The sequence below is a fragment of the Setaria viridis genome, chromosome 7, assembly GCF_005286985.2.
Source record: "Setaria viridis chromosome 7, Setaria_viridis_v4.0, whole genome shotgun sequence".
Taxonomy (NCBI): domain Eukaryota; kingdom Viridiplantae; phylum Streptophyta; class Magnoliopsida; order Poales; family Poaceae; genus Setaria; species Setaria viridis.
In genome coordinates this window covers 1,291,333-1,316,968 of record NC_048269.2, presented here as the reverse complement: position 1 = coordinate 1,316,968, position 25,636 = coordinate 1,291,333, and the positions used below count along the sequence as shown (strand labels likewise).

Below are 25,636 nucleotides of genomic sequence, written 5' to 3'. Positions count from 1 at the left end.
CCACTCAAGATGTATTGCGATAATGAGCCAACAGTATTTTATGCTCATAACAATAAGTCAAGTGGTGCTGCCAAACACATTGACATCAAGTTTTATGTTGTGAAAGAGAAAATTCAAGATCATACCATAAGTCTAGAACATATAAGAAAAAAAGAAATGCTCGTGGATCCGCTCACGAAAGGCTTACCGCCTAATATGTTCAAAGAACACTTAGTCGGCATGGGTTTACGGGAAAGCCTATGATCCTTAGATACTAAGGGTCTAGAATCTATTTCAAAATAGAAAGGTGTGTTGTAGCTATTGAATCTGATAGTACATAACTGGCTATTATGACAAGACATGCTCTATACACTGATATGTGATGAAAAGGGTGCTAAGTTAAGTTTAAGACTAAGTTTAAGTATGATATGAGATCAAGGGGGAGAATGTTAGTATTGATCTTGTCCAGCTCGGTCCAACGACCGAGTCGGAGTCCTTGATCGTGCCCTGATCGGGAGCGCCCAACCGGATATGGTTGACGGGTCCCGTCACATAACGCATATAAATAGAGAGGTGGGGGCCGGAGGCACGCACGTCCAAGTTTGAAACCGTGCCCACCAGACCCATCTAAAAAAACCTAGAACCTGATCTACTTTGCGCTATCAGCGGCAGGAAGCTCTGCCAACTCCTCGCACCACCGCCCTCGTCGTTGTCAACACCATCTTCACCACCATGGCGAGCTCATCGATGAAGCCCGATGGCGGTGACCCACTCTCTCTCTCTCTCTCTCTTCCCCCTCTCGGATGTCTCTGCTGTAGATCCAGGAACAATGTTTTATCCTGAAGATGAAGTAGTTTACCCGCCAGTTTTGCATCCTATATGTCTATTAATTGGACCAAGAGTCTACTTGGGTTGTGCAAGAACTTTCCTGCGAATACATGTTATCGTCAAGTACATCACTAATTTGAACTGGGGTTAAGCTCCATGAACGGCATAGTAGCTCTCACATTCTAAATTTTTGTCCTCACAGTGGGTTTGCTCTAATTGCCATCCGTGTTACATGGAAGATTATCTAGATTATGCCTGCAGACTGTGTGACCCTAGCAATCATTCGGAACGCAGTATAAGGTTGGTCAACCGGCACCTGTACCGAACAAAATTAGTCGTGTATCATCATGCATATATCTTCCTCTTTTCAGTTGTTACATGTATATAGTGACACTTACCATGTGGCCAGCTTCAAGAATCCAGTAGAACTCGAAGTTCTTGTACGACCTAACATAGGCCTTAATTTCTTTGGAACAGTATATGGCGGAGTCACAGAAATGCAGTGGCTTCCTGCGCAGGCTCAAGAAGTCCCTCAGACCAGACCATCTGAATGCATGATTTCAGGGTGAAACTCAGAGTTTCAAAAAGTAACCAAAAAAGAGAAATACTCACTCCATCAAAAAATATAAGGATTTATGACCTTGTCCTAATTCAAAATTATTTAACCAATGCAAGTTTGCAGAAATAATACTGATATTTACAATATTAAATTAGCATGATTAGATCCTTTATGACATATATTTTCATAGTTTATTTTGATGTGGTAGATGTTCATGCTCTTCTCTATAAACTTATTATAGTTAAGGCAAACTCATAAATTCTTGTACTTTCGGATGGAAGAAATAGTTATTATGAAACTAAAAAACTTATTTGGACTAACAGGGGTCTACAGGATTCAGGTAACAAAAGCACTTCTTAGGTAACAGTGTTGAACACCCTGTTCTTCAAGAGACTAGGAAACAAAACTATTCCTAGATATGGTTACAGAACATTGCTTGTATTAAAATCTGATTGGAACCCTGTATGTCTCCCTATTAAGGGTAGTCTGGTGGTATTTTAGTAGGCCCTAATCGACCGTTTTAATATATATGATAAGTTGGAAAAGAAAAGCAAAGCAAATAATCTTATTAGAGTTATAATTTGAAGCTATGAATATAGCTTTAATAAACGGAATCACATTGTCGTGTATGGTGCGCTCAAGTACCAATAAAACATAAATTCATGTCTGAGCCAACTCATATGTGTGCTTTAAGGCAATTTCCAAATCATAAGAGTGAGTCATAAGAAATTAATCTTTAACCCGTCAAATGTAGAATCAAACTGTTTGAGAGAAGTTTCGTGGTAAATACTTCAATTGGTATAGTAATAAGGAGAACACGTGTGCGTATGGAACAAGACATGATCTTGGTCAGTACTCGGTGCTTAGTTTTAAACCATGGTAATTTCATTTTGTTAGTGTCATACAGTATTAGTCAGATCAAATTCTTGTCAGACACCTTCAATTGTCGCTACTGGTAGTGTACCACAAAGTCTTACATTTAGAAGCACAATTATAATGATTTCTAAATGTGGAGAAGATATAATGCTTGCTTAAGTTAAGAGAGAGCGAGTTCTTCAAGGAGATAAACTACTAATTACTTGGAAGTTGGAACCAAATTAGTAGATTAAGAATTGCTGCAACAAGAAGTTTGTTGAAGGGGGGAAGAACATAAAGAGTACATAAAAAAAATTTAACCATGAAAAAATCTTTAGGCTCTGGGGAGTGAATTATGGAATATTTTCAGTAGAAGGAAAGGGTTCACATCAAGAAAAAAATTTCTGATATTATTCAAGATTTTCTTAAAACAGATATCCTCTAATGGCAGTCATGATCATCTCCAAGGACTGATCCCATATGTGATTGATCGATAAGTTACAACAGTGCATTACACACTCCATCCCAAGAAGAATGCAATCCTAGAATTTTTAAGACAAATTAGTAGTTAAGAGCATGACCTTGGTGACACAAACTAATCATGTTGATTGTGATTAAAAGACATGCACATGTAACTTGGAAAGGAATGAAAACAAGCAATTAAGTATGCATGCACATTCGAGTGGGGGAAATGGCAATTAATGCGCATGTACCTTTGAAAGGGAGTAAAAACAGGCAATTAAATGCCACGTCCACAATATAAAAGCTTGTCCACAAGCTAGGATTGTATTTTTTGGAAACAAATTTGAATGCTTGGATTGTATTCACTAGTAGAGAATTGGCTTTCGCCCCCTTTTGTCCCGGTTTAAAGTTGGCCCGGGACAAAAGGGGGTACGCCACGGTAGGCAAAAATGGAGGGGGGAGTTAGTCCCGGTTGCAACGGCTAGCTGGGGCGCGTCGGTGGCGGTACCATTTTATCCCGGTTGGAGCCTCCAACCGGGATAAAAGGGTGTTCCTTTTGTCCCAGTTGGAGCCTCCAACCGGGACTAAACTTTCAACCGGGACAAAAGGTGTTCCCTTTTGTCTCGGTTGGAGTTTTTAACTGGGATAAAAACTCATCCCCCATTATATCCCGAGACAGAGGACTTTCTTCCTCCTCCAGCTCGAGCCAGTCCAGCACATTGACAGAGAGCTGAGCTTCACCTACTCTCCGGTGGTGCCAAAGCAAGGGAGGTGCTGCCCGGAGATTTTTCCCTCATTTTCGTGGGAATTTGACTCAGCCAACACAAGTGTTGTGAAGGTTTGCTACTTCATCCTCGTGTTATGCTTTGATTTATGCTTTGGAGATGGAAAGATTATTTGCTAGAATGTGATGAAGTAGAAAATGGAGAGGCATTTTGAGGTAGAATGTGAGGGAGATTGATGTGTCATATATAGTATGCATTCTTGCAATGGTTTAAGAATGATGCTACCTTGTCTAGACGGTTTATCTTATCAAATTCAATATGATTTTTCAAATCCATACTTGTTGAACTTGCATACTATGGTCATATCTGCGAGGATGTTCTCCGCCGAGCAGCAACGTATGTCAAGAAGGAGGTTCGATTCTACGAGAAAGAGTGGATACGGACATCGTGACCGTGTCCCCTTTTCCGTAGCATCTAACCTCTTTCATGATGAAGTGCGGTGCCGCCCAGTTGAGAACATGCTCACGAGATGATCATGGTCTTCAAGTTCAACAACTTCTGCAGTGGTAAGGAAAGAATTTTTGTACATAGATGACTTCTGCTACTTGTTGAACTTATCAAATTCAATAAGGTTTTTCAAATCCATACTTATTGAACTTGCATACCGTGTCCATCTCTCCGAGGATGTTCTCCGCGCGAGCAGCAACGTATGTCAAGAAGGAGGTTCGATTCTACGAGAAAGAGTGGATTCGGACATCATGACCGTGTCCCCTTTTCTGTAGAATTGAACCTCTTTCATGACGAAGTGTGGTGCCGCCCAGTTGAGGATATGCTCGCGAGATGATCATGGTCTTCAAGTTCAACAACTTATGCAGTGTTAAGGTAATAATTTTTGTACATAGATGGCTTCTGCTACTGGAGGAAGTGGCGATGGTGGGGGCGATCGTGGTTCCTATTTCGGTAAGGGGAAAATCATAGTTGGCCCTCAGCATAAGCCGAAGAAAAAGAGCGTGCTGGAAAAAGCAATGCTTCGTTATTTGCAGCAACCTCCTTTTGGTAGTCGTTATGCTCCACCCTCAGTCCCGGGTGTTTCACGTCCACTTAGTACTACCATTTCAGGCGGCACAAATAAACCTAAGGATGAGGCTGGGTCAGCGGAACCTTCGTCTTCACCGTCCAAGGATGCTTAAAGTTCTCCTAGATAATAACCAGTGGATGGCTTGTTGTATTGTATCATGTTGTTTGGATCTTTAATTTAAATATGTGTATTTGGATCTTCATGTTGTTGTATTGTACCATGTTGTTTGGATCTTTAATCAATTTTCATGCATAATCCATTGTCAAGTGTAATCTATTTTCATGCGTAATACGATGCAGATGGACCGGCAATGGATGTATAATGCAGACAGGCAGAGCAAGGTGTTTATTGATGGCTTGCATTATTTTCTTGAAGTGGCCAAAGCGAACAAGCCAGAGAATGGGTTTGTATGTTGTCCATGCTTCCAATGCAATAACAAGAAGGAGTATTCAAAGGATTCCTGGGGGACTATTCACAGCCACTTGTTTAAATACAGTTTCATGCCTAACTATTTGGTTTGGACCAAGCACGGTGAACTAGGGGTCGTAATGGAAGATGGCGAGGAGGAGGAGTAAGATGACACCATTCCGGACTGGGTTGCAGGCCAAGCTTTTGCAGGTACTACAATAGGCGAGGCTGATGAAGATGAGTTTGCAGAAAATGGCCCTACTGATGACCTTGGTCAGGTGATACGAGATGCATACAGAGATTGCGAAACTGAGAAAGAAGCAGCAAAGTTGCAGCGCATGATAGATGATCACCAAAAATTGTTGTACCCAGGTTGCCAGCAGGACCATAAAAAACTAGGTACGACACTAGAATTTGTGCACTGGAAGGCAAAAAATGGTGTGTCCGATAAGGCATTTCAGGAGATGTTGAACATTGTCAAGAAGATTCTCCCCGAGAATAATGAATTACCGTCCACAACATATGAAGCTAAACAGATTATTTGCCCTCTCGGATTGGATGTTCAGAAGATACACGCATGCCCTAATGATTATTTGCCCTCTCGGATTGGGTGATCAATACGAGAAATTGGATGCTTGTCCCATCTGCGAAGCCCTGCGGTATAAGATCAGGCGAGATGATCCTGGTGATGTCGAGGGGCAGTCTCCCAAGAAGAGAGTTCCCGCGAAGGTGATGTGGTATTTCCCTATAATACCACGCTTGAAGCGCTTGTTCAGGAACAAGGCGAATGCTAAGTTGATGCGATGGCACAAAGAAGACCGTAAGGAAGATGAGATGCTGAGACACCCCACAGATGGGGCACAGTGGAGATCAATTGATAGAACATTCCCGGACTTTGAAATTGAAGCAAGGAACATAAGGTTTGGTTTAATTACTGATGGATTCAATCCATTCGGTGAGTTGAGTAGTGGCCATAGTACTTGGCCAGTGACCCTTTGTATGTTCAACCTTCCTCCTTGGCTGTGCATGAAGCGGAAGTTCATTATGATGCCGACGCTTATCCAAGGCCCAAAACAACCCGACAACGACATTGACCTGTACCTAAGACCATTGGTTGATGACCTTTTACAGCTCTGGAGGAAGAAGGTGTACGTGTGTGGGATGAGGATAGACAAGAGATCTTTAATCTACGAGCATTGTTGTTCGTAACCATCAATGATTGGCCTGCATTGAGTAACCTTTCAGGACAGACAAATAAGGGATATCGGGCATGCACCCACTGTTTAGACGACACAGACATCATGTATTTGAAGCATTGTAAGAAGGTCGTCTATATGGGTCATCGTCGATTTCTCCCTGCTCACCACCAGCTAAGAAAGAGCGGGATGCATTTCAAAGGGGCATCAGACCATCGTAAAAAACCTGCACACCGTAATGGAAAGCGTGTCTTCGAGATGATGAAGGATGTAAATGTAGTCTTTGGAAAGGGTCTTGGTAGCCAACCTGTTCCGAACGACGATAACGGACATGCACCCATGTGGAAGAAAAAGTCAATATTTTGGGAGCTACCTTATTGGGAAATCCTAGAGGTTCGCAACGCAATAGACGTGATGCACCTGATGAAGAATCTTTGCATGAACGTGCTAGGCTTCATGGGTGTTTATGGGACCTCAAAAGATACATTGAAAGCACGACAGGACCTGAAAGCCATGGGGCAACGACATGACCTACATCCGGAAAAGAGAGATAATGGACAGCACTACTTACGTCCTGCCAGTTACAATCTCAGCAAGGAAGAGAAGGATAGAATGTTTGAATGCTTGAATAGTATGGATGTCCCATCTGGGTACTCCTCGAATATAAAGGGAATAATAAATATGACACAAAAGAAGTTTACAAATCTCAAGGCTCATGACTGCCACATGTTGATGACCTAGTTGCTTCCGGTTGCACTGAAGGGTGTTCTACCAGAAAATGTCCGGTTGCCGCTCGTAAAGCTATGCGCGTTTCTCAATGCGATTTCGCAGAAGGCAATCGATCCATCCAAGCTATCAAAGCTACAGAACGATGTGGTGCAATGTCTTGTTAGTTTTGAGTTGTTATTTCCATCATCCTTCTTCAATATTATGACGCACTTACTGGTTCACCTAGTAAAAGAGATTGGTATTCTCGGACCTGTATACCTGCACAATATGTGGCCTTTCGAGAGGTTTATGGCAGTCCTAAAAAACTATGTTCTTAATCGTGCCCGTCCAGAAGGAAGCATCACCAAGGGATATGGAATAAAGGAGGTGATCGAGTTTTGTGTTGATTTTATTGATTCAATTGACTCGATTGGGGTTCCAACTTCACGCCACGAGGGGAGGCTCTGAGGAATGGGCACCCTTGGAAGGAAATCAAGTTTGAGCAATGATACTGATTTGTTCGACAAGGCACACTACATTGTTCTACAACAGTCATCCTTTGTGTCTCCGTATATCGAGCAGCACAGGCAGATGGTAGCTTCCAAAAACCCGACCAAATCCGATGCTTAGCTTACCCGTCATCACATCGAAACTTTTCCCTCCTGGTTGCGCCAACAACTTATGGGTAACTCTGAGATTCACCCACAGCTTGCCTAGTTAGCCAGGGGACCTGCTAGCACAATCGTCAAATTCCAAGGCTATGAGATAAATGGTTATACATTTTAAACGAGAGCCTAGGACCAGAAAAGCACGAACTAGAATAGTGGTGTCCGCATAGATGCCATGGACAGAAATAATAGCAAGGAGTCGTATTATGGTTTCATACAGGAGATATGGGAACTCGAATATGGACCGCTGTACATCCCTCTATTTCTTTGCAATTGGGTGAAGCTAACTGCCGTAACCAAAGATTAGTACGGAATGACAATAGTAGATCTAAGCAAGACTGGATACAGTGATGACCCATTCGTACTTGCCAATGATGTGCATCAGGTGTTCTATGTGAAGAACATGTGTAGCAAGCCCAAGAGGAATCCAGAAGAGACATGGGAGCCAAAGTGCCACATAGTTCTTCCAGGTAAAAGAAAAATCATGGGAGTCGAGGATAAAACAGACCAATCAAATGATTATGATCAGTTTGATGTCATGCCTCCATTCACCGTTGAAGTTGATCCAAGCATCCTGCTATCCAAAGAAGAGGCTCCGTACTTACGCCGCGATCATGATCAAGGAACTTTCGTGAAGAAGAAATTTTACAACGTTGTATTGTAATGCGCTAAATTTACATGACCTTTGTGTATTAATTGATACAATTTTTAATTTACCCTATGTATGATTTCATGTGTTCTTAAATTTGTTAGGTGAAGATTTTTTAGATAAACATGAACAATGTTAACCACATACATACATGGATTTTTCTGCGCATTGAAATTATTTAATTGAATAATTTCTTAATCAGAGCGATGCAGTAAAATAAATATTTTAGAGGCTAAATGAACTGGTATAGAATTAATGACTAAATCATACTTATTGTCAATTTACTCGCTAAATAAATATATTTTTGCATGTACAAAATATGTGAAGGTTTTTGTTTTTCATCCTGAAATGCAGTGAAAAGATAAATAAAATCCATTTCCAAAAAACAGGCGGGAGAAGAAAACTAGGAAAAAGACCTTTTGTCTCGGGTGCCAACAGCAACCGGGACAAAAGGCTCCACTTTTATCCCAGCTGCAAAATGCAACCGGGATAAAAGGGTACTTTTCGTCTCCCGCCTGGACGTACTCTTTTATCCCGGTTGCCAACTGCAACCGGGATAAAAGGCCCCCCCTTTTATCCCGGTTGGTGGTGGCACCCGGGATAAAAGGGTAGGCTCCCAGCCCCACCTGGCAGACGCACCCTTTTGTCCCGGGTCCTATCACCAACCGGGATAAAAGGGGGGGCCTTTTATCCCGGTTGGTGATGGGACCCGGGACAAAAGGCCCTTTAGTCCCGGGTGCCATTACAAACCGGGATAAAAGGGGAGGTTAAAAGGCACTGTAGCCCCTTCTACCCCCCATGCCAGTTACACTTAGCAAAATTTTCGCCAAGTCCCGCGCGCGCTCTGCTCCGTCCGCCTCCCTCGCCAGCCGCCGCTGTCGTCGTCCCCCATTACCCCGGCTGTCGTCGTCCCGCCGCCGACCGCGCCCAGACATCCTCCTCCTCTATCGCCCCGGCCGGCCCACCTCGATCCTCCTCCGTCGTGCTCGGCCACTACCTCGTCGCCGCCGGCCACCAGCTCCATCGCGGGCCTCGTCGCTGCCTCCATCCTCGTCGCCGCCTCGTCGCCCCTCGTCGCCGCCTCGTCGCTGTCCCGCCTCCGCCGTGCCGCCATCTCGCGCGCCTTCGCTCCGTCGTCGCCTCCACCGTCCCGCGCCGCCCTAGCCGCCGCCGTCCCGTCGCCCCGGCCACCTCGTCGCCCCGGCCACCGTCTACCGCGCGCGAGAGGTCCGCCGCGCCGGCCGGCACTGGCGCTGGGAGTACCGCCTTGCTGACGCAAGCCCACCGGCATTGGCCTTTTTTTTAAGTTAGAAAATAAATAGGTAGTAATTAGGTAGAAATTCAATAGATTTTTTTATATGTGTTAGAAAATCAACTTAGAGTAAATTAGTAGTAATTAGGTTCGTCGCTCCGCCTAGGTTAGAAATGAATCGTGTTTCGTCGTGGTTCCGTCCCCGCCTCCGCCGTCCCGCCGCCCTGACCGCCGCCGTCACAACCTAGGCACCGTCCGTGGTTCCGTCCCCACCTCCACCGTTCAGCCTCCGTCGCAAATTCATGTTATTGCTAGAAATTCCAATAAATATGGACAAATTAGTAGAAATTTGGTAGAAATTTGTTCCGCCGCCCCGGCCTCCGCAAATTCATGTTATTGCTAGAAAATCGTAAAAATCCATGTTATTGCTAGAAAATCGTAAAAATTCATGTTATTGCTAGAAACTTGTACAAATTCATGTTGTTGCTAGAAATTCGTAAAAATTCATGTTATTGCTAGAAACTCGTACAAAATTCATGTTATTGCTAGAAAATCGTAAAAATCCATGTTATTGCTAGAAAATAGTAAAAATTCATGTTATTGCTAGAAATTCGTACAAATTCATGTTATTGCTAGAAATTCGTAAAAATTCATGTTATTGCTAGAAACTCGTACAAAATTCATGTTATTGCTAGAAATTCGTAAAAATTCATGTTATTGCTAGAAACTCGTATAAAATTCATGTTATTGCTAGAAAATCGTAAAAATTCATGTTATTGCTAGAAAATTGTAAAAATTCATGTTATTGCTAGAAATTCGTACAAATTCATGTTATTGCTAGAAATTCGTAAAAATTCATGTTATTGCTAGAAACTCGTACAAAATTCATGTTATTGCTAGAAATTCGTAAAAATTCATGTTATTGCTAGAAACTCGTACAAAATTCATCTTATTGCTAGAAAATCGTAAAAATTCATGTTATTGCTAGAAGTTCGTAAAAATTCATGTTATTGCTAGAAATTCGTAAAAATTCATGTTATTGCTAGAAATTCGTCACAAAGTACTACTAATTTGTAGAAATTTGTATAAATATTCCGGACTTTGTGGGATTCATGTTATTTTATGATTTCATTATATACCCTTATGTACATATAAGTAAGGCGATTTCTATGACTGTCATGTATGATTCCATGTATGTTTCAATCAATAGTTGAAATGGCAGACGATGAGACCGCAAGGTATATCATGGAGCAGATAATCGCTGGTGATGGTAGTGGCGACAACCTTCCACTATCGTACACGGATGAAGAGGGCACCCAGGCGGACATGTTCCTCAACATGTCCGCCGATGGGAATGAAGAGCAACAGCCCCAGCAACACCTTGCCATGGCGGAAGGTTCCGGCGAGGTATATATAATGATTCTTGTATTGTTTCACGCCACCGTTACTACTACGTACTAATTAACGAATCTTGAACTGTTAGCCCTCTAGATCGACGCAAGGGCAGAAGACCCGAGGTCGTACAAAGGTGATGGAAGGGAGGCTTGTCATCACAGAAGTGACAGAAGAGGGCAGGCCGGTTGCTCCCGAGAAAGTAGCAAAGAAGTACGTGAGTCAGATTGGGGCAATCATCCGGGACAACGTGCCTATCAGCATCAGAGAATGGAAGGGCAGAAGCACTAATCCGTACGCCCTCCCGGAGACAGAAAAGAATATGCTGTGGGAAGACGTCAAGAGACATTTCACATTCCCCGAAGGATATATTGAGAAGGATGTGAAAGCGTGGATGCTTAAGAAGATGGCTACACAATTCCAGACATTCAAGAAGATGCTGGATACCCACTACATTAAGAAGGGCCAAACTCCAGACTTCAACGCGTGGCCAAAGTTGAGGGACCACTGGGATGCATTTGTTGAATATAAGAGGAGTGAAGACGGTGTGAAAAAGATCATGACCAACACAACAAATGCTAGTCAGAAGGGCTACCATCATCATCTGGGGTGAGGTGGGTATGGCTCAGCAATTCCCAAGTGGAGGAAGATGGAACAAGATCTGATCGAACGGGGAATCGTACCTGCAACTATTGAATGGCCCGAACGATCAAAAAATTGGTACTACGCTCATGGAGGCTCCCTGAGCCAAGAGGATGGGACGTTGATTTTCAATGACACAATACGTGAGAAGGCCGAACATCTTGTGAAGAACATTGAAGATTCTAAGGCTGGGAGGTTGAAGGTGGACCGAGAAAATGATGAGCTCACATTAGCCCTCGGTAATTCGGAGCACCCAGGACGTTGCTGAGGGTTCAGGGTCGTTTTGTGGAAGTTTGCTTTTCGAGGTGACAGCGCCTCGTACAGAAGCCGGAAGCAAAGAAAGGAACAGATCGAGGAGAGCTGGCGGCAGATGCTAGAATCTAAAGTGCAGGCACAAGAACAAAGAATGATGGAGGAAATCAATCGTCGAGTGGCCCACGCAGTTGCAGAGTTGGCCCAATCTGGAGCATTGCCGAATCCTAACACCGACAGCCCTTCTCAACGCCTCTTGAGCAGTTGTGCTTCTACAGGGATCCCCGATGTGCAGACGCCTAGGTTACCCATGGAGGAGCAACGGTTCCCTGTGGATGCCATCACGCAATGGACCTCATGTGAGCTGCATGCACCGGTCGGCAACCTCACTATTAAGGTATACTTATACATAATATTTATGCAATCTTGTCAATTGATCCACGCCTTGAGATCGGAGTTCAACTTGTTTACTTCTGCTATATGTACAGGTAGCGTACGGGAGTGCGTTAGACCTTGGCGGGGTAGAGCAGTCATGGCATGGAGATTCCACCTGGCTACGCCAGCGTCCGCGTAGGAGCAAATAGTTGATAGCCAATATGAAGGTCTAGAGCTCGACCTCCCGGGAGGTGACGGGGAAAAGACATTGGCAGATGCGCTTCATAGGATCATTCTATGGCGAAAACGCTACATCATTATTCCCGGCACGGAGCCATCTCCTCAGAGCTCAAGACCGCTCCCTGTAGATCCCGAGCAGCGACCTTCTCCTCATACCTCGAGACCGTCATCTCCTGCTCCAGGACCGTCCCTTCCATCTATATCAAGGTCTCCATCTCCACCACATCCTGGTGGTGGGAGCGACGACGACAATAACAACACCCCTCCCCGATCACTGTCGCCGGCACCAAGAGCGGCCCCCATGAAGGAACCTGCACCACCACTAAAGAAGTCACGAGCACCGCCTCCCAAGCAAAGACAGAGAAATAAGAAAACAAAGGAGCCTAAAGTGACTTGTAAGGAACGCTGGGAGGCAATGTCTCATGCGGAACAGTGGGCAGAAATCGAACGAGAGGCCAGTGAGTGGTTCAAGAAACAAGCCGAAGAAAAAAAAAGCAAGGGAGATGGAGCCACCGCCAGTAAATCGAAGAGATTTAAACTTTTTTATCAGAATGGAAGAAGGAGCCAAGAAAAGGATACCACTCTTATCAAACTATGAACGGGCTTTAGTAAAGGCTGATGAAAAAGATAAAAGGAAAGGAAAGTCATCTTCCAGCGGTGCTGTCCCCGACCTCAGCCATTTATCAAAAAAAGACGCTCAACGGGTAAAAGCAATGCCCTTGGATCAACAAGCAGATGTATTGAAGTTCATGCAAGAAACAGGTCTGGGACTTGATGAATGCCTAGGGCAAGTTGAGATGCCAACTGCACCGCCCCCTGAGCCGAGATGGCCTTATGAGCTAGGCAAATGTCTAGTAAAGTCTTCATTGGTACGGAAGCTATCAACAAAGATGTACGCATTCCATCAATGGTACATGATGGCATCCGCCGACTCGAGGGAGATGCTCGGCCTAAAGGTAAAATCGATAGATTTTCATGGCGAAGGCGAGAAAGTGATGTGGCTAGACTTCAAGGATATATACGAAGTGTACCATAATGATGCCCTGGACGTCTCTCTGATCAGCGCTTGGGTTCTGTAAGTGTCCGTTTATCTCTACATGTAAATTTTGGCGTGCATCACCGTACTAACTTCGTCTTCCATTTCATGTAGGATGCTAATTCAGACATGCCGCCGAGAGACGTACCTACATATAGGCTTCATGGATCCATCTGTAGTTAACCAACAACAGATACAATAGCGCCAAAAAAAACCTTGGTGGAAGTATACAATTTCCTAGACAAACAAACATTCAAGGATTTCATACTACTTCCATACAACTTCAAGTAAGTGTGTGTATACCGTCTACTTTCGATGTCTTTTTCCTTATCTCTACATGTTAGTTAGCTCTAATATGCATGAACATTTTACGCACACAGCTTCCACTGGATCCTTATTATAATTGAGCCTGAAAGAAGCCACGTCACTGTTTTCGATTCGTTGAGGAAAGATCCGGTGGAGTACCAAGAAATGCAAGACATGCTAGGCTTGTAATAATTCTGGACCTTTATCTCTATGCAAAAGTTTGTTTCCTAAATTTTATCCCTGTTACACTAAATCATTCATTATTCTAATCCGCAGCGCATGGAAACAATTCATAAGGACACACAAAGGTCCATTCAAAGAAAAACTTACATGGAACACAAACTTCCCGGTACGTATGAAGTCTGCACATTTATTACATTGTATAACAAGAATATTTCATAACTTATTTTTTTCCGCACTGAAGTTCTTAAGACAGGAACCTGGGAATAATCTATGTGGCTACTACATCTGTGAGCACATGCATAGTTTTATGGGACCCAAGGGACTGAAGATGACGCCGCACAACTTTAAAGTACGTAAAATAAAACTATTACTAGTTAATTATTTTCTAGCTCCTTATATGTATTTGTTCGTGTAACATTCACAAATTTCCAAATTATAGATGTTAAATATTCAACAAGGACTCTTGAAGGAAGAAAGAGTAGCGGCAATATGTGAAGGTCTCATTGGATTCCTAATGGACGAGGTGGTAGATCCAAAAGGAGAATTTTATTACGATGGATGACAATTAGACACTCCGATCAGCAACACCTCGACGGGAAGATTGTAGATAGATACTTTGATTTATTTGTATATATAATACGCGCTAATTGTGATCGATTTGTACTAGTTGAATTGTGTATATGGATTCTGTATAAGAATTGTGTATATATATATTAATTGTATAATTACAAATCCCATTCGTTTAAATACTAGTTGATTTCATTCTAAAACAATCTCAACTACTAAAGGTTAACAAAAGTGCCGCGGTACTGTGTACGTGATGCATGCATGAAAAATTCAGGCGCCAGGCAGTGCCATGCAGGGTGCCATTAAGTCCCGGTTGGAATCCAGCCGGGACTAAAGGGTAACCCTTTACTCCCGGTTGGGAAACCCAACCGGGACTAAAGGTGCCCCTTTAGTCCCGGTTGCTTTTACCAACCGGGACTAAAGGGGCACCTTTAGTCCCGGTTGGGTTTCCCAACCGGGACTAAAGGGCCTGTCCCGCGTCTAGCGTGGCAGGCCCTTTAGTCCCGGTTGGTGACACCAACCGGGACTAAAGGGGGACCTTTACTCCCGGTTAAAAGACCCGGGACTAAAGACCCCCCTTTTATCCCAGTTGGTTTATCCCAGATGGATTTTCGGGAGATATGCACCCTACCAACCGGGACTAAAGGCCAATTCTCTACTAGTGATTTTTTTGGAGGACAGAGGAAGTACACAAATGGAACTATCTTCTTGTTGCAAAATAACTTATGCAAGAAACCTCTTGGCTTACGATTCCCTCTCACAATAAACAGTGCTATGGCAACATATAATCAAGACGTGGTATAAAAAGTTTTTATATCTAAAAGTTCAGTGTTAGCGTTGACATATCTGGGATTACCATGTGCATGAAAAAGCTCAGCAATAATGATAGAAAAGTTTGAAAATAATACTGTTGTTAAGAAAATCTGTGCTCAACATGACCGAAGCTAACCTTTGCTTAAGGCTAGTCTACTAATATTCTTTATATATGGTATCTTTTTATAATTTACCAAAAGGAGTTTAAACGAGAATAATAGATTTTGAACCTGGTTTTCTATGACAAGGTGACAAAAGGGATTGGGAGCCACCATGTAGTAGTTAAGTGATGTTGTGTGTGTAAACATTTAATCCAGGTTGTGGTTATGGTGTTTTAGATCATAAATACATGATTATTAGTAATAGAAGCTGGATAATAATGATGGCAAGTGGAAATATATTAAGAATGAATAACTAAGAAAACATTGTTACATGTCAATATAAATGTAACTGCCTCTTACCTTGGGCAGCGGGTAAGGAAAATCAACAACATATTTGCAGCTAGAACGGCAGTGAAAAATGGTGAAAACACTAGCTTCTGGAGACATCATTAGGTTGGTATCCTCGATCCTTTAGTTTAAATTTTTAACAAACATGTCAGCGTTGCAACTTTTGAAGGAGGTTTAGCGACTGTGATTGATTCAGAAGAACTCTGTGTGATGATACTTTGTTGCAATGGAAACGTATTCATGAGATCTGCTCTGAGGTAATTTTAAATAGACTGCCAATGGCAAAACACCTATCACTCTTTCCATCTAGCTCTAAAAATGGCACAAGTTAACTTCCCGTAAAAACATATTTGGAAAATTAATCTGCCCCTGAATATTCATGTATATTGTGTTTGACTGTTACAAACACTATCCGAACTAAGAATAACCAACTAACAAGTGGTTTGGAAAGGAGATGAGTAACTGTAGTTTTTGTTGAAGTAAATGAACTGAGCACTGTGTGGGCATATTCGTGTTATGCTGGATTCTCTGGAAACAAATGAAAATAGCAATTTTGTGAATCCAATCCATCAAAGGACTGTAGATCCTTCTTTTTTTCTTCATAGTTGAATACTGGTCTTGTTTTACGAGTAGTCAAGTACTTGAAGTCCATACCTCATTTGTATACAGAGTGGTGGTGAATGTTTTATGTAACAAGGTTATTGAAGACTTTCTAAATAAAAACAGAGGGCCAAACAATGGTCCAGCTAAATTAAATAAACCTTCTTGGGTAGATAAGATCATGCAAGAGCTGGCGAAAGTTGGAAGGTTATGTCCTTACTTGAGTTTTCGCACCCATGCTTCAGCACCAATTGTTGAGCATATCACATCCAGCTGACAATAATGCAAATATTTTGTTCAGTACTCAGAAACTACAGTATTCAGAGATTAACAAGCCAGCGCAGTGGGGATATAAACTCTAATATTATTCCTACTGAAATAAATTGGTGAGGAATCACTAGTATTTGCTACTCACCTGGCCTTGGTACACTGTCACGTTCACACCATGCGAGAGCAACTCATCAACCTACATCATATATGAATGTATCAAACACTACACATTTCATTACACTCAAACAAATCAGACATTCATCCAGTAGGGTAGATCCATTTGTGGGCTTGCCTGTTCAATTGCTGGCTTCATGAAGTCATTGACCAGCGCATCGTATACGTCAATTGACGCCTCTTGCCAGCTGCATTTTAATATTTGAGTTGGAGCATCTCAGGAAGATTGACTTAGGCAGAAAAGAAATATATTGAGATACATATATAGTTGCTGATTGTGACATAAGAAGAGAGGCTCACAAGAGACCCTTGGGGATGAGCTTGAACATTTTCTTGATAGGACCATTCATGTCGCCATCAATAGTGTTGTTAGGGGCGGACCCAGACTCCTCGGTGGTTCTGTTTGATGACGAGTTTGTCTTTAAATTGCTGTCTGTCAACACCAGGTTCATGCCAGCGTCAAGCAAGAAGTTGTTCATATTCTGCAAATTGAACAGCCAAGTACTCTAGCCTGATCAAGCAGGTTCATTCATATGAAAAGGACCTGCAAAATCACACAGATGTCTGCATTTGTTTTTTCGAAACAGGATCTTACCACGCTGTCAGTCTGGGAGTCTATCAAATCCAGTTGATCAGTAAATGTTTGGCGCGCTGTGGCATACTGCCCTGCTAACATCTGCTCCTTTACCATTACAGCCATTCTGATAATAAAGAAGAGATATGAGATCAAAGCGTCCTTGTTCGCTTGCAATGGGAGAAACAAATACAATGTTATAGGTTATCTGCAGGTTCTTACTTGTTGACATCTGCGACAGCGTTGTCGTTGAGCCTCGACACGTAATGCAGTAGCTGTGCATATGAGAGCTGCATACATGAATCCGAAAGTTATGCACTCACTGAAAAAACAAGTCAAATAGCCTGCGAAATTTCGTGGCTAACTTTTAAAAAAATAGTTTTATATATAACTTTACTGCTTATTATTGACAATTTAACTTGCTATGTGATTGTACTATAGAACCATTGCCTAATAAGAATAAGAGGCGGATTGTTTATGTTATATCAACATATAAATTGTAAATTCAAGAACAAGAAATAGATGCACATTGCTATATCATACCACAGGATTACCAAATAAACTGTTATGGAAATTATGTATTAGAGTATAGATAAAAGATGCCATGTTGAAAAGAAACAGATGATGTAGAATCTTCAGAATTTAGATCCTGCTCAACAATCCGAAGGGCTTTATACCAAAATTTCAACAAATTTAATCATTAAATTTGCAAAGAAAAAACATTTGTGTCCAACTGTGACATGTTGCCTTCGATTAGAGTACACAAAATATGCTGCCTTGGAATTGAATTCATGGCGTTTAAAAAAAATTGGATTCCTCTAAAAGTGGATGAAGAAAAGAAACAGATTTTGTAGAATTGTTAGGTAATATCCAATAATCCACAGGGTTTCATAGCAAAACTTCCAGGAATTTAGTCAATAAATTTCTTCAATAAATGATTTATTTCAAAAGCAGGGTTATGGCTACCTACAGATACCTTTTGCTGTTTCATTTCACATAGAATTGCCTAAGAGATGCAAATATATAAATATCGTAGTTTCCTAAGGTTAATGTGTTTAGTTGCCCTAAAAAGGTTAATGTTTAGTTGTTTGTACAAGCATATGAAATGTATCTACTCTGTATGTGTTTATATGTAAGACCAAATCACGATCTATCTGTCCTAGAATACATGCATTTAGGAGAATTTAGTTCTATACTATTACAGGAAATTCAGTTCTATTTGTTTCTCAGTAGACATACATAGATGCAATCTGAATTTGAAAGCAATGAAAGATCATTTCTGTGACCTCTATGATGCAAAACTCAAGTCAAATTAACCATCTCTTGACACAGCATGCATCTAGGTTTATTTTAACATTATGTGAGAAGATGATTAGATTCTACAACATGCATGTTTTCCTTTTCCTGAGGATTTCAAAAGTAATAAAGTCAAATTTTTCCTAAGCACCTGGACTTCGAAGCAAGGGTCATCTCTTCTTATATCCATAAGTAGAAGATTGTACTACTTGCGATCGTACGTTGGCTCATGCAAAAGAATTGATTTGCTCACCGAGAAGTCAGCTGGTGAGATCCAGGAATCCCCAAGCAGAACACCACCAAGCGTGAGCTTGAGCGTGCCCGCGCGGATGGCCCTTGACAGAGAGACGCCGAGCATAGCGGCGTGCTTGCCACCGTAGGACTCGCCAACAATGTACATAGGGCTGTGCTCCAGTGCGGGCAGCTCATCGTTGAGGAGCGATTCGACAATGACGGCCAAGTCCTTGACAGCTTGCGAGTCCGTCCTCACCAGCGCGCTAGGGTTCTCCGTGTAGCTGTACCCAACGCCCACCGGAGCGTCCTGCTAGGCACGCACCATTAACATCACAAATAAACTGACATGATCATTCACAGATAGTCAGCGTCAAATCTTACTATTACTAATTGGAGGCTCAAGTAACACCCTAATCTTCATCTAAATTACCCACTTATACCATAATAAAAAATAATTTAAAATAAACCCATAAATTTGCAACTAAATTGTCCACCACTAGTACTTAAAAATAACTTAAAATAACCCTTTCAATTTACATCTATATTATCCACATGTTCTATTAGTAAAAATAACATAAGGTAACTCTAAATTTGAATCTAAATAACCTTCATTAAAAATATACACCAATCTACATCTGTATATGATTCTAAATTATCTATTTCTTACATTATTACTTCCTCTGGTCTTTTTTTCATGTGTTACTAGGCTTGTTCTAAGTTAGAAAAATATAAAAATATATATACTTCCAAATATATGCACTATCAAAATATATTTTATAGTTCAATGAAACAAATTTCATAGAAGAGACGTTGTTATATTTTCCTATAAATTTGGTCAAAACAGGAAAAGTGTGACTTGAACAAACCTAATGTGACATATAAAAAAATGGAGGGAGTAGTATATAATATAATAATTAAGGTATATATGCATGATGTGTATCACCATTTATGAATACATAGAGGAAGTGATGAGAATATATATTTCTATATTAAAATTGTAGCTCAAACTTAGGGTTTCGTCAACCAAATTAAAGTCCATACATGCCATGCAGAGTGAAAAGTTAAAGATTATAAATGTGGATGAAAATCTTATAAAGTAACTACTAACTAAATCTATCATAATCAGATGAAGATAATAAGTATATATCTATATAAGTATTGTGTTAGAATATTTAAGGAATGAGAGGTAACTCAAGCCTTAAGGTAACCATTTTGCAGTAATGTGACCTCATTTTTTTTGGAGACTCTACAGTAATTGTCACGAGATATGGTAAATAAAGATAAATCCTAGAAATTCTAACAAAAATCAGAAACATCGAACATCAATCATGAAAATCTAATAATCATAGTCATTGGTCAATTATGTTTTCTAACATGTTATCCAACACTATTATTATAAAAATAATCTAAAATAAACCCCTAAACCTATATCTAAATTACCAAACTCTACCATTATAAAAAGTAATTAAAGTAACCTCATAATCTTCATCTAATTTCCCCGTGCATATCATTACAAAATATAACTTAAAATACCATTCTAGATTTGTATCCAAGTTACCCACGTATGCTGTTATTAAAAATAACCTAAAGTAAACATCTAAATCTTGATCTAATTATCTTTATGTTCATTATACAGAAATGTCCAAAAGTAAACTAATAAATAATTCTAAATTAACTATTTATGTTATTGTTAATATAGAAATACTAAGTTAAGGTATATACACATGAGGACCATTTTTTACATGTATGTGAGGAAGCGATGGAAAAATATTAATTTTTATGCTAAACACAATATATGAAGGTGCGATACAAAATGAAGAAAATGTGAATGCTGACGGAAAAAATATATAGAGTAATTACTAATTAAATATCAATCACAACTAGATAAAGATAAGTACACATCTATATGAGTATTGTGTTATAGAGTATTAAATAAATGAGATAGTAGTAAGATAAATAATTTTTATTATTAGTTAGGATTCTAATTTCTAAATAATTTTCAAATAAAAATATTAGTCCATGTGGGAGCACGACTTGATGGACTAGTTAAAACTAATTAAGAAACACTATTAGAGAATTCACCTTCCATGCACCCCATTTTGTCCCGGTTTAAAGTTGACCCGGGACAAAAAGGTTCACCAACCGAGACTAAAGCTCGGTCACTGGCGGGGCTCACCAACCGGGACCTTTTATCCCGGTTGCAAAGGCTAGTGGAACAAAAAAAGACCCTGAGAGACCTTTTATCCCGGTTTGAAACACCAACTGGGACACCAACCGGGATAAAGGGGGTCTTTTATCCCGGTTTGTAATACCAACCGGGATCAAAGGGGGTCTTTTATCCCGGTTGGTGTTTCAAACCGGGATAAAAGGGTCTCCAACGGGGTGGGTGAAAGAGGACTAAATCCCTCAAACCCTTTTATCCCGATTTGTAATACCAATCGGGATAAAAGGGGTTCTTTTATCCTGGTTGGTGTTTCCAATCGGGATAAAAGGGTCCCACAAGTTAATACAAAAGGATTGCATCCCTATATAGTCAGATGTGCTGTGTAGGTGGGATAGCAAGGAAGCTACACGCGAGGCTAGAGGCCGTGGGTTCGAATCCCACGTAGCACGCACGCGCATATTTTGCGTGAAAAATCGTGTGACTTGCGACGTGTGTTGGGGGGGGGGGCCTCCCGGGATTTCATTTTTTTGCAGCGTCTGGCGTGGTGACCCGTTTTATCCTGGTTGGTATTACCAATCGGGATAAAAGGGGTCTTTAGTCCCGGTTGAGTGACCTGGGACAAAAGACCCCCCTTTTGTCTCGATTGGTTTATCCCGGATGGATTTTCGGGAGATTTGCACCCTACCAACTAGAACTAATACTGAATTCTCTACCAGTGAAACATTTACGTGATGAATAAGAGGCTGACGTCTCTTACTACGAAGATGAGGTCGGCAACCTTGAGCCATGTCCACTGGCGCGGCTGCAAGTTGACGTCCAGTGGCCCGATCTCCAGGAAGTTGCCGTGGCCGACGCCAGACCCTCCCTGCAGACCCAGCATGAATTGAAGAAATAAGACAATACTGGGGATTAGAGCTCATGCTGCATTATTGGAAATTTTCTATTACCGGGCCGCCTTGTAGCCAAAGAACAGTAGGCCATGGTCTCGCCGGCGTGGAGACCCTCTGCGGGCTCCTATACCACAACCAGAACATTTTCACATCTGCAAAATTTACAGCGTATTGGATATTTAATGCACGTAGAGCAGCGAGTCATCACCACAGAAAATTAAATACAGTATGTACGTAGAAGAGGAGACAACGAGAAGAAACTTTTGCTGAGTCAATAGATGCCGAGTGCTGTTTGCCGAGTGTAACAGTCGGCAAAGCCCAAAGGCTTTGCCGTGTGCCCTGGACACAAGGCAAACCGTACGTAGAGCAGCGAGTCATCACCATAGAAAATTAAATCTCTACAAACGTAAATGTGTAAATGCATAACAACAAATCTCCATACTAGAGTCTTCACCAGAGCAGTTGCTATCTAGAATGTGCAGAGCACTTGCTTGGTCACTATGCAGTAGCACTGTAGCACTAGTGCAAGCTCTTTGCCAAGTAACCAGTAGGAGTCTCCCAAGTTCCTCCCACCAACCAATCACAGCTCAACAACAAGATAGTGCAAATATGTAACTAATAGGAGATCAACATGAATATGTAGACTTAGCACAAGATACACTAAATAGGAGAAGTTTCAATCCTCTCACAGACAATAGCCAATCAACAATTGGAGCTAGATCATGGGAGAGCAAATTGGCAGTAGACAACCACCAAGAGAGAGGAGGGAGATCAAGAGAACACAAGGGAAGGAGGAGCCTGGAGGAAGCCATGAGCTCAAACTCCACATCCGAGAGAGCACATGGAGAGGGAGAGCCAAAGTAGAAAACTAGTATACCGTTTCCACAGCAAAATCTAAAGACAGCAAACAACCCATGAATCCTTTCCATCAATGGCCCAATGTTACCACCCAACTCAATACGAGAGAAGGAGGAGAAGGTCGGACGGAAGCTGCAGGGATGGACTAAGCAAGCAAGGAAGAGAGGGTAAGCTGACCAGGAGGATCGAGGCAGCCTGCAGCCATGTGTGCTTGTGCTCGTGGCCACAGAACAAAGGTGATTTACTCTTAAGCATTTACGTTGCCTTTTCATGAACGAACAATTTCTAGGGACATCATAATCCCACATATATCACTATCCCATGGCCATCTATTACAGTCAGTTTGAAGAGCACAACATCACAGCAGGAGCAGCTCATAGAGCTGAGCACACAGCTGAGTTCAGTATAGCATGGGGAACATAACGTTGGCGAGAGAGAGATGGGGAGGGATGGGTCCAGATTCGGTTGTTGTCTTGTAGGAAAAGTAATATAGTAAGTCTAATAAGGATATTAGGCAGCAATAAACCTGGAGTTAGGACATGCTAACATCGATCATTAGACACATGTAACAAAATCATGACGTAACCTCAAATGCCTGCACATGAACCATAGTTGCTGACAGCCATACTAACGCGCATGCATGTATACTCGGCATAATGAACATGTCAAATGCAGGGCCCTAGTTTCAGAGTTGCCTACTTGGCCGGGTCTCCACGTAGCCCCAACGCTCGCTTCCGTCGGGGGTTCCAGTGGAGATGGCATCAGCCCCGCTGGGAAACAGAACGCAGAGGAGGCACAAAAGAACCACGGCACGCGTATCCATCGAAGAGCAGCGAATGAAGGCTGCATGATGCGTCTTTAGATTTCCTCACTCATTGATGTACTCCTCAAATTCTAGCAGGAATGGAAATTTTAGGTGAATTTCTCACCTGTGCTCTCCCTGCGTAGGATTGCAGCGTGAGGACGAAGAGGGTGCAGGCACTTGAGCGCAGGAATGATGCCCGGCCCGGCGTGATCAGCAGCGCGAAGACGACGCGGCACCGACAGGAAGGAGCTGGGAAAGGAGGGGAAAGGAGTTTTGGAGGTGCAAGAGAGAAATTAAAGCTGGAGGCAGAGAGCACAGCAGACGACAGCACAAACTGGAAAAGAGGGTCTGAGGAAAAGGGGAAAGAAAATGGAGGAGGAGGAAAAGCCAGGATGGAGAAGAAGAAGGGGAGCTACGCTAGGAATGGGATTTGGGAGTGGCAGCAGCACAAGGCTGTGAGTGGTGTACTAGTACTGTAGTGGTCGCAGTAGGGCTAGCTTGAGTTGAGGTCACACAGAGTTGAAATGAGCTGAGGTGGGTGCCTGCTCAACCTAATAATATGATGGAGAAGATGATTTGAGAAAGAGAGAGGAGGGCGGCACCGCGGCAGTGATAGAAAAAAAGAGATTGCAGCGCTGTCAGATTATATTCCTGTTTTCAGATTCCTGATTGATCGTGAGGACGCTTTGAACGGCACCATGCACGCATTGCGTACCATTAAGGGGCCACTACTAAATTTTTCACGTCCGTTGTTTGTGGATTTTGGTTGGAGCAAAATGTGTCATTCATTTTGTAAATATGATTTTGAATTTATCGACTACTGCTGAAATGTTAACACAGTATCAAAGTAATATTTGAACATCAGACTACGCGTGCGCAGACAGAGAGAGAGAGAGAGATGTGCCATTCTGATATTAGTTCTTCATTTTAGAATACAATAAAAAATTTACCATGAACGAGCTGAGGAGGAGGGGAAGAAACCGAGGACAAAGCGCAGAAACGAAAAGGGAAGGGCGCACGCGCATGAGGTTTGTTGCAGCTGCTTGCTTGCTTCGTTTTGGTAAGGCATCTATCATTCATGTTGTGCTAGCTGCAGGGTGACGAAAAGATGAGATGCCAGATGATGTACGTGTCGAAATGCTGTGGAGGCTCTCGCCGACGTCGATGGATACCATTGGCCGAAAATTTACCTGTGGAGATTGCAGCCATGCTCATCGCTCTGTAAACTTTTTCTCCCGTGCAGTACTTTTTCGTATGCCCTCCCCTGTCGTCCTAATTTCATCATGCTTTCTATGTCAGAACTGGACTAGCACAACATTGCTGGATTGCTTTTGTGATGGACGATTTATGTGAACCAGCTAACTTCTAAAATTACATGTACGTTGATACTTTTTGCACCAACCAAAATCTCTCATCATGTGTGTAAGGAATCGGTGCTCATAGCTTAAGAGGGGAAGAGGGTGAATTAGGCAAACTTGAAACCTTAACTTATGACTTCCAATACTTTTGCATCGAACTTAAACTAGATCATACTATCAAGATGTGCAACTATGGTTGATATAGTGTGAAACCCTTATCCCAAAATAAGGTTTGCAACCTAGAGCTAATCCTAGCAAGATACTACACTAAGAAAGTAGAGACACACAAGTTACAAGTATGAAATGCGGAAACGTAAAAAAGGGGATGAGGGGAAGCAAACTCTTGACATGATAATTTATCTCGTGGTATTGGTAGGCACTAAGCCACCACTAGTTCACGTTGTTGAAGCACTCATACGAGAGTATTGCTTCCCGGTCACCAAGTCTCTTACGGGACACCCCCTTGAGTTGCCACAAAGGCTCGGCCACTAAGGATCACGCCAAGTTCCCCGGTCACCTTGATGTCATCTCCACTAAGGAGCTTCTCACGAAAGAAGGGGGTCTCCACGCCCCCCGCACACGGTCTTCAATGCCGCTCCACACCAAGCCGGAGGGTCGAAGACTTGCCAGCGAGCCACTAAGGCTCCAAGACGTCGGCACACCTTGTAGAACGGTGGTTCACTCTAGAACCTGATCACAAGGTACGCATACCTTGCACTCTCTCTTCTCTAGGCCTATCCTAGCACTAATCACTCTCTCTTCTCTAGGCCTATCCTAGCACTAATCACTCT

At 42.2% G+C, this 25,636-nt stretch overlaps 1 protein-coding gene across 5 annotated transcripts; it reads right to left on the bottom strand.

Annotated features, from left to right (window-relative positions):
• Positions 1 to 886: 886 nt before the first annotated feature.
• Positions 887 to 24,041, bottom strand: LOC117862779 (serine carboxypeptidase-like 51). 5 transcript variants are annotated; one of them, XR_004642061.2, is made up of 14 exons: positions 23,612 to 24,041; positions 23,382 to 23,525; positions 21,882 to 21,976; positions 21,692 to 21,799; positions 18,790 to 19,080; positions 17,463 to 17,530; positions 17,262 to 17,367; positions 16,967 to 17,148; positions 16,785 to 16,854; positions 16,638 to 16,688; positions 16,443 to 16,495; positions 15,635 to 15,743; positions 1,206 to 1,353; positions 887 to 1,123 (listed from the first exon to the last, which is right to left on the bottom strand). XR_004642061.2 is itself a non-coding variant. In XM_072295138.1 (13 exons), the coding sequence occupies exons 2-13, from the start codon at positions 23,503 to 23,505 to the stop codon at positions 1,052 to 1,054; spliced, it is 1,344 nt and encodes a 447-aa protein (XP_072151239.1). In that variant the 5' UTR covers positions 23,506 to 23,525; positions 23,612 to 24,037; the 3' UTR covers positions 887 to 1,051. The 5 variants fall into 5 exon arrangements, 4 of the variants coding, with proteins under 4 accessions (XP_072151239.1, XP_034602186.1, XP_034602187.1 ...); XM_072295138.1 differs by lacking the exon at positions 15,635 to 15,743 and having other exon boundaries at positions 18,790 to 19,077; positions 21,713 to 21,799; positions 23,612 to 24,037; XM_034746295.2 differs by lacking the exon at positions 15,635 to 15,743 and having other exon boundaries at positions 23,612 to 24,036.
• Positions 24,042 to 25,636: the final 1,595 nt, after the last annotated feature.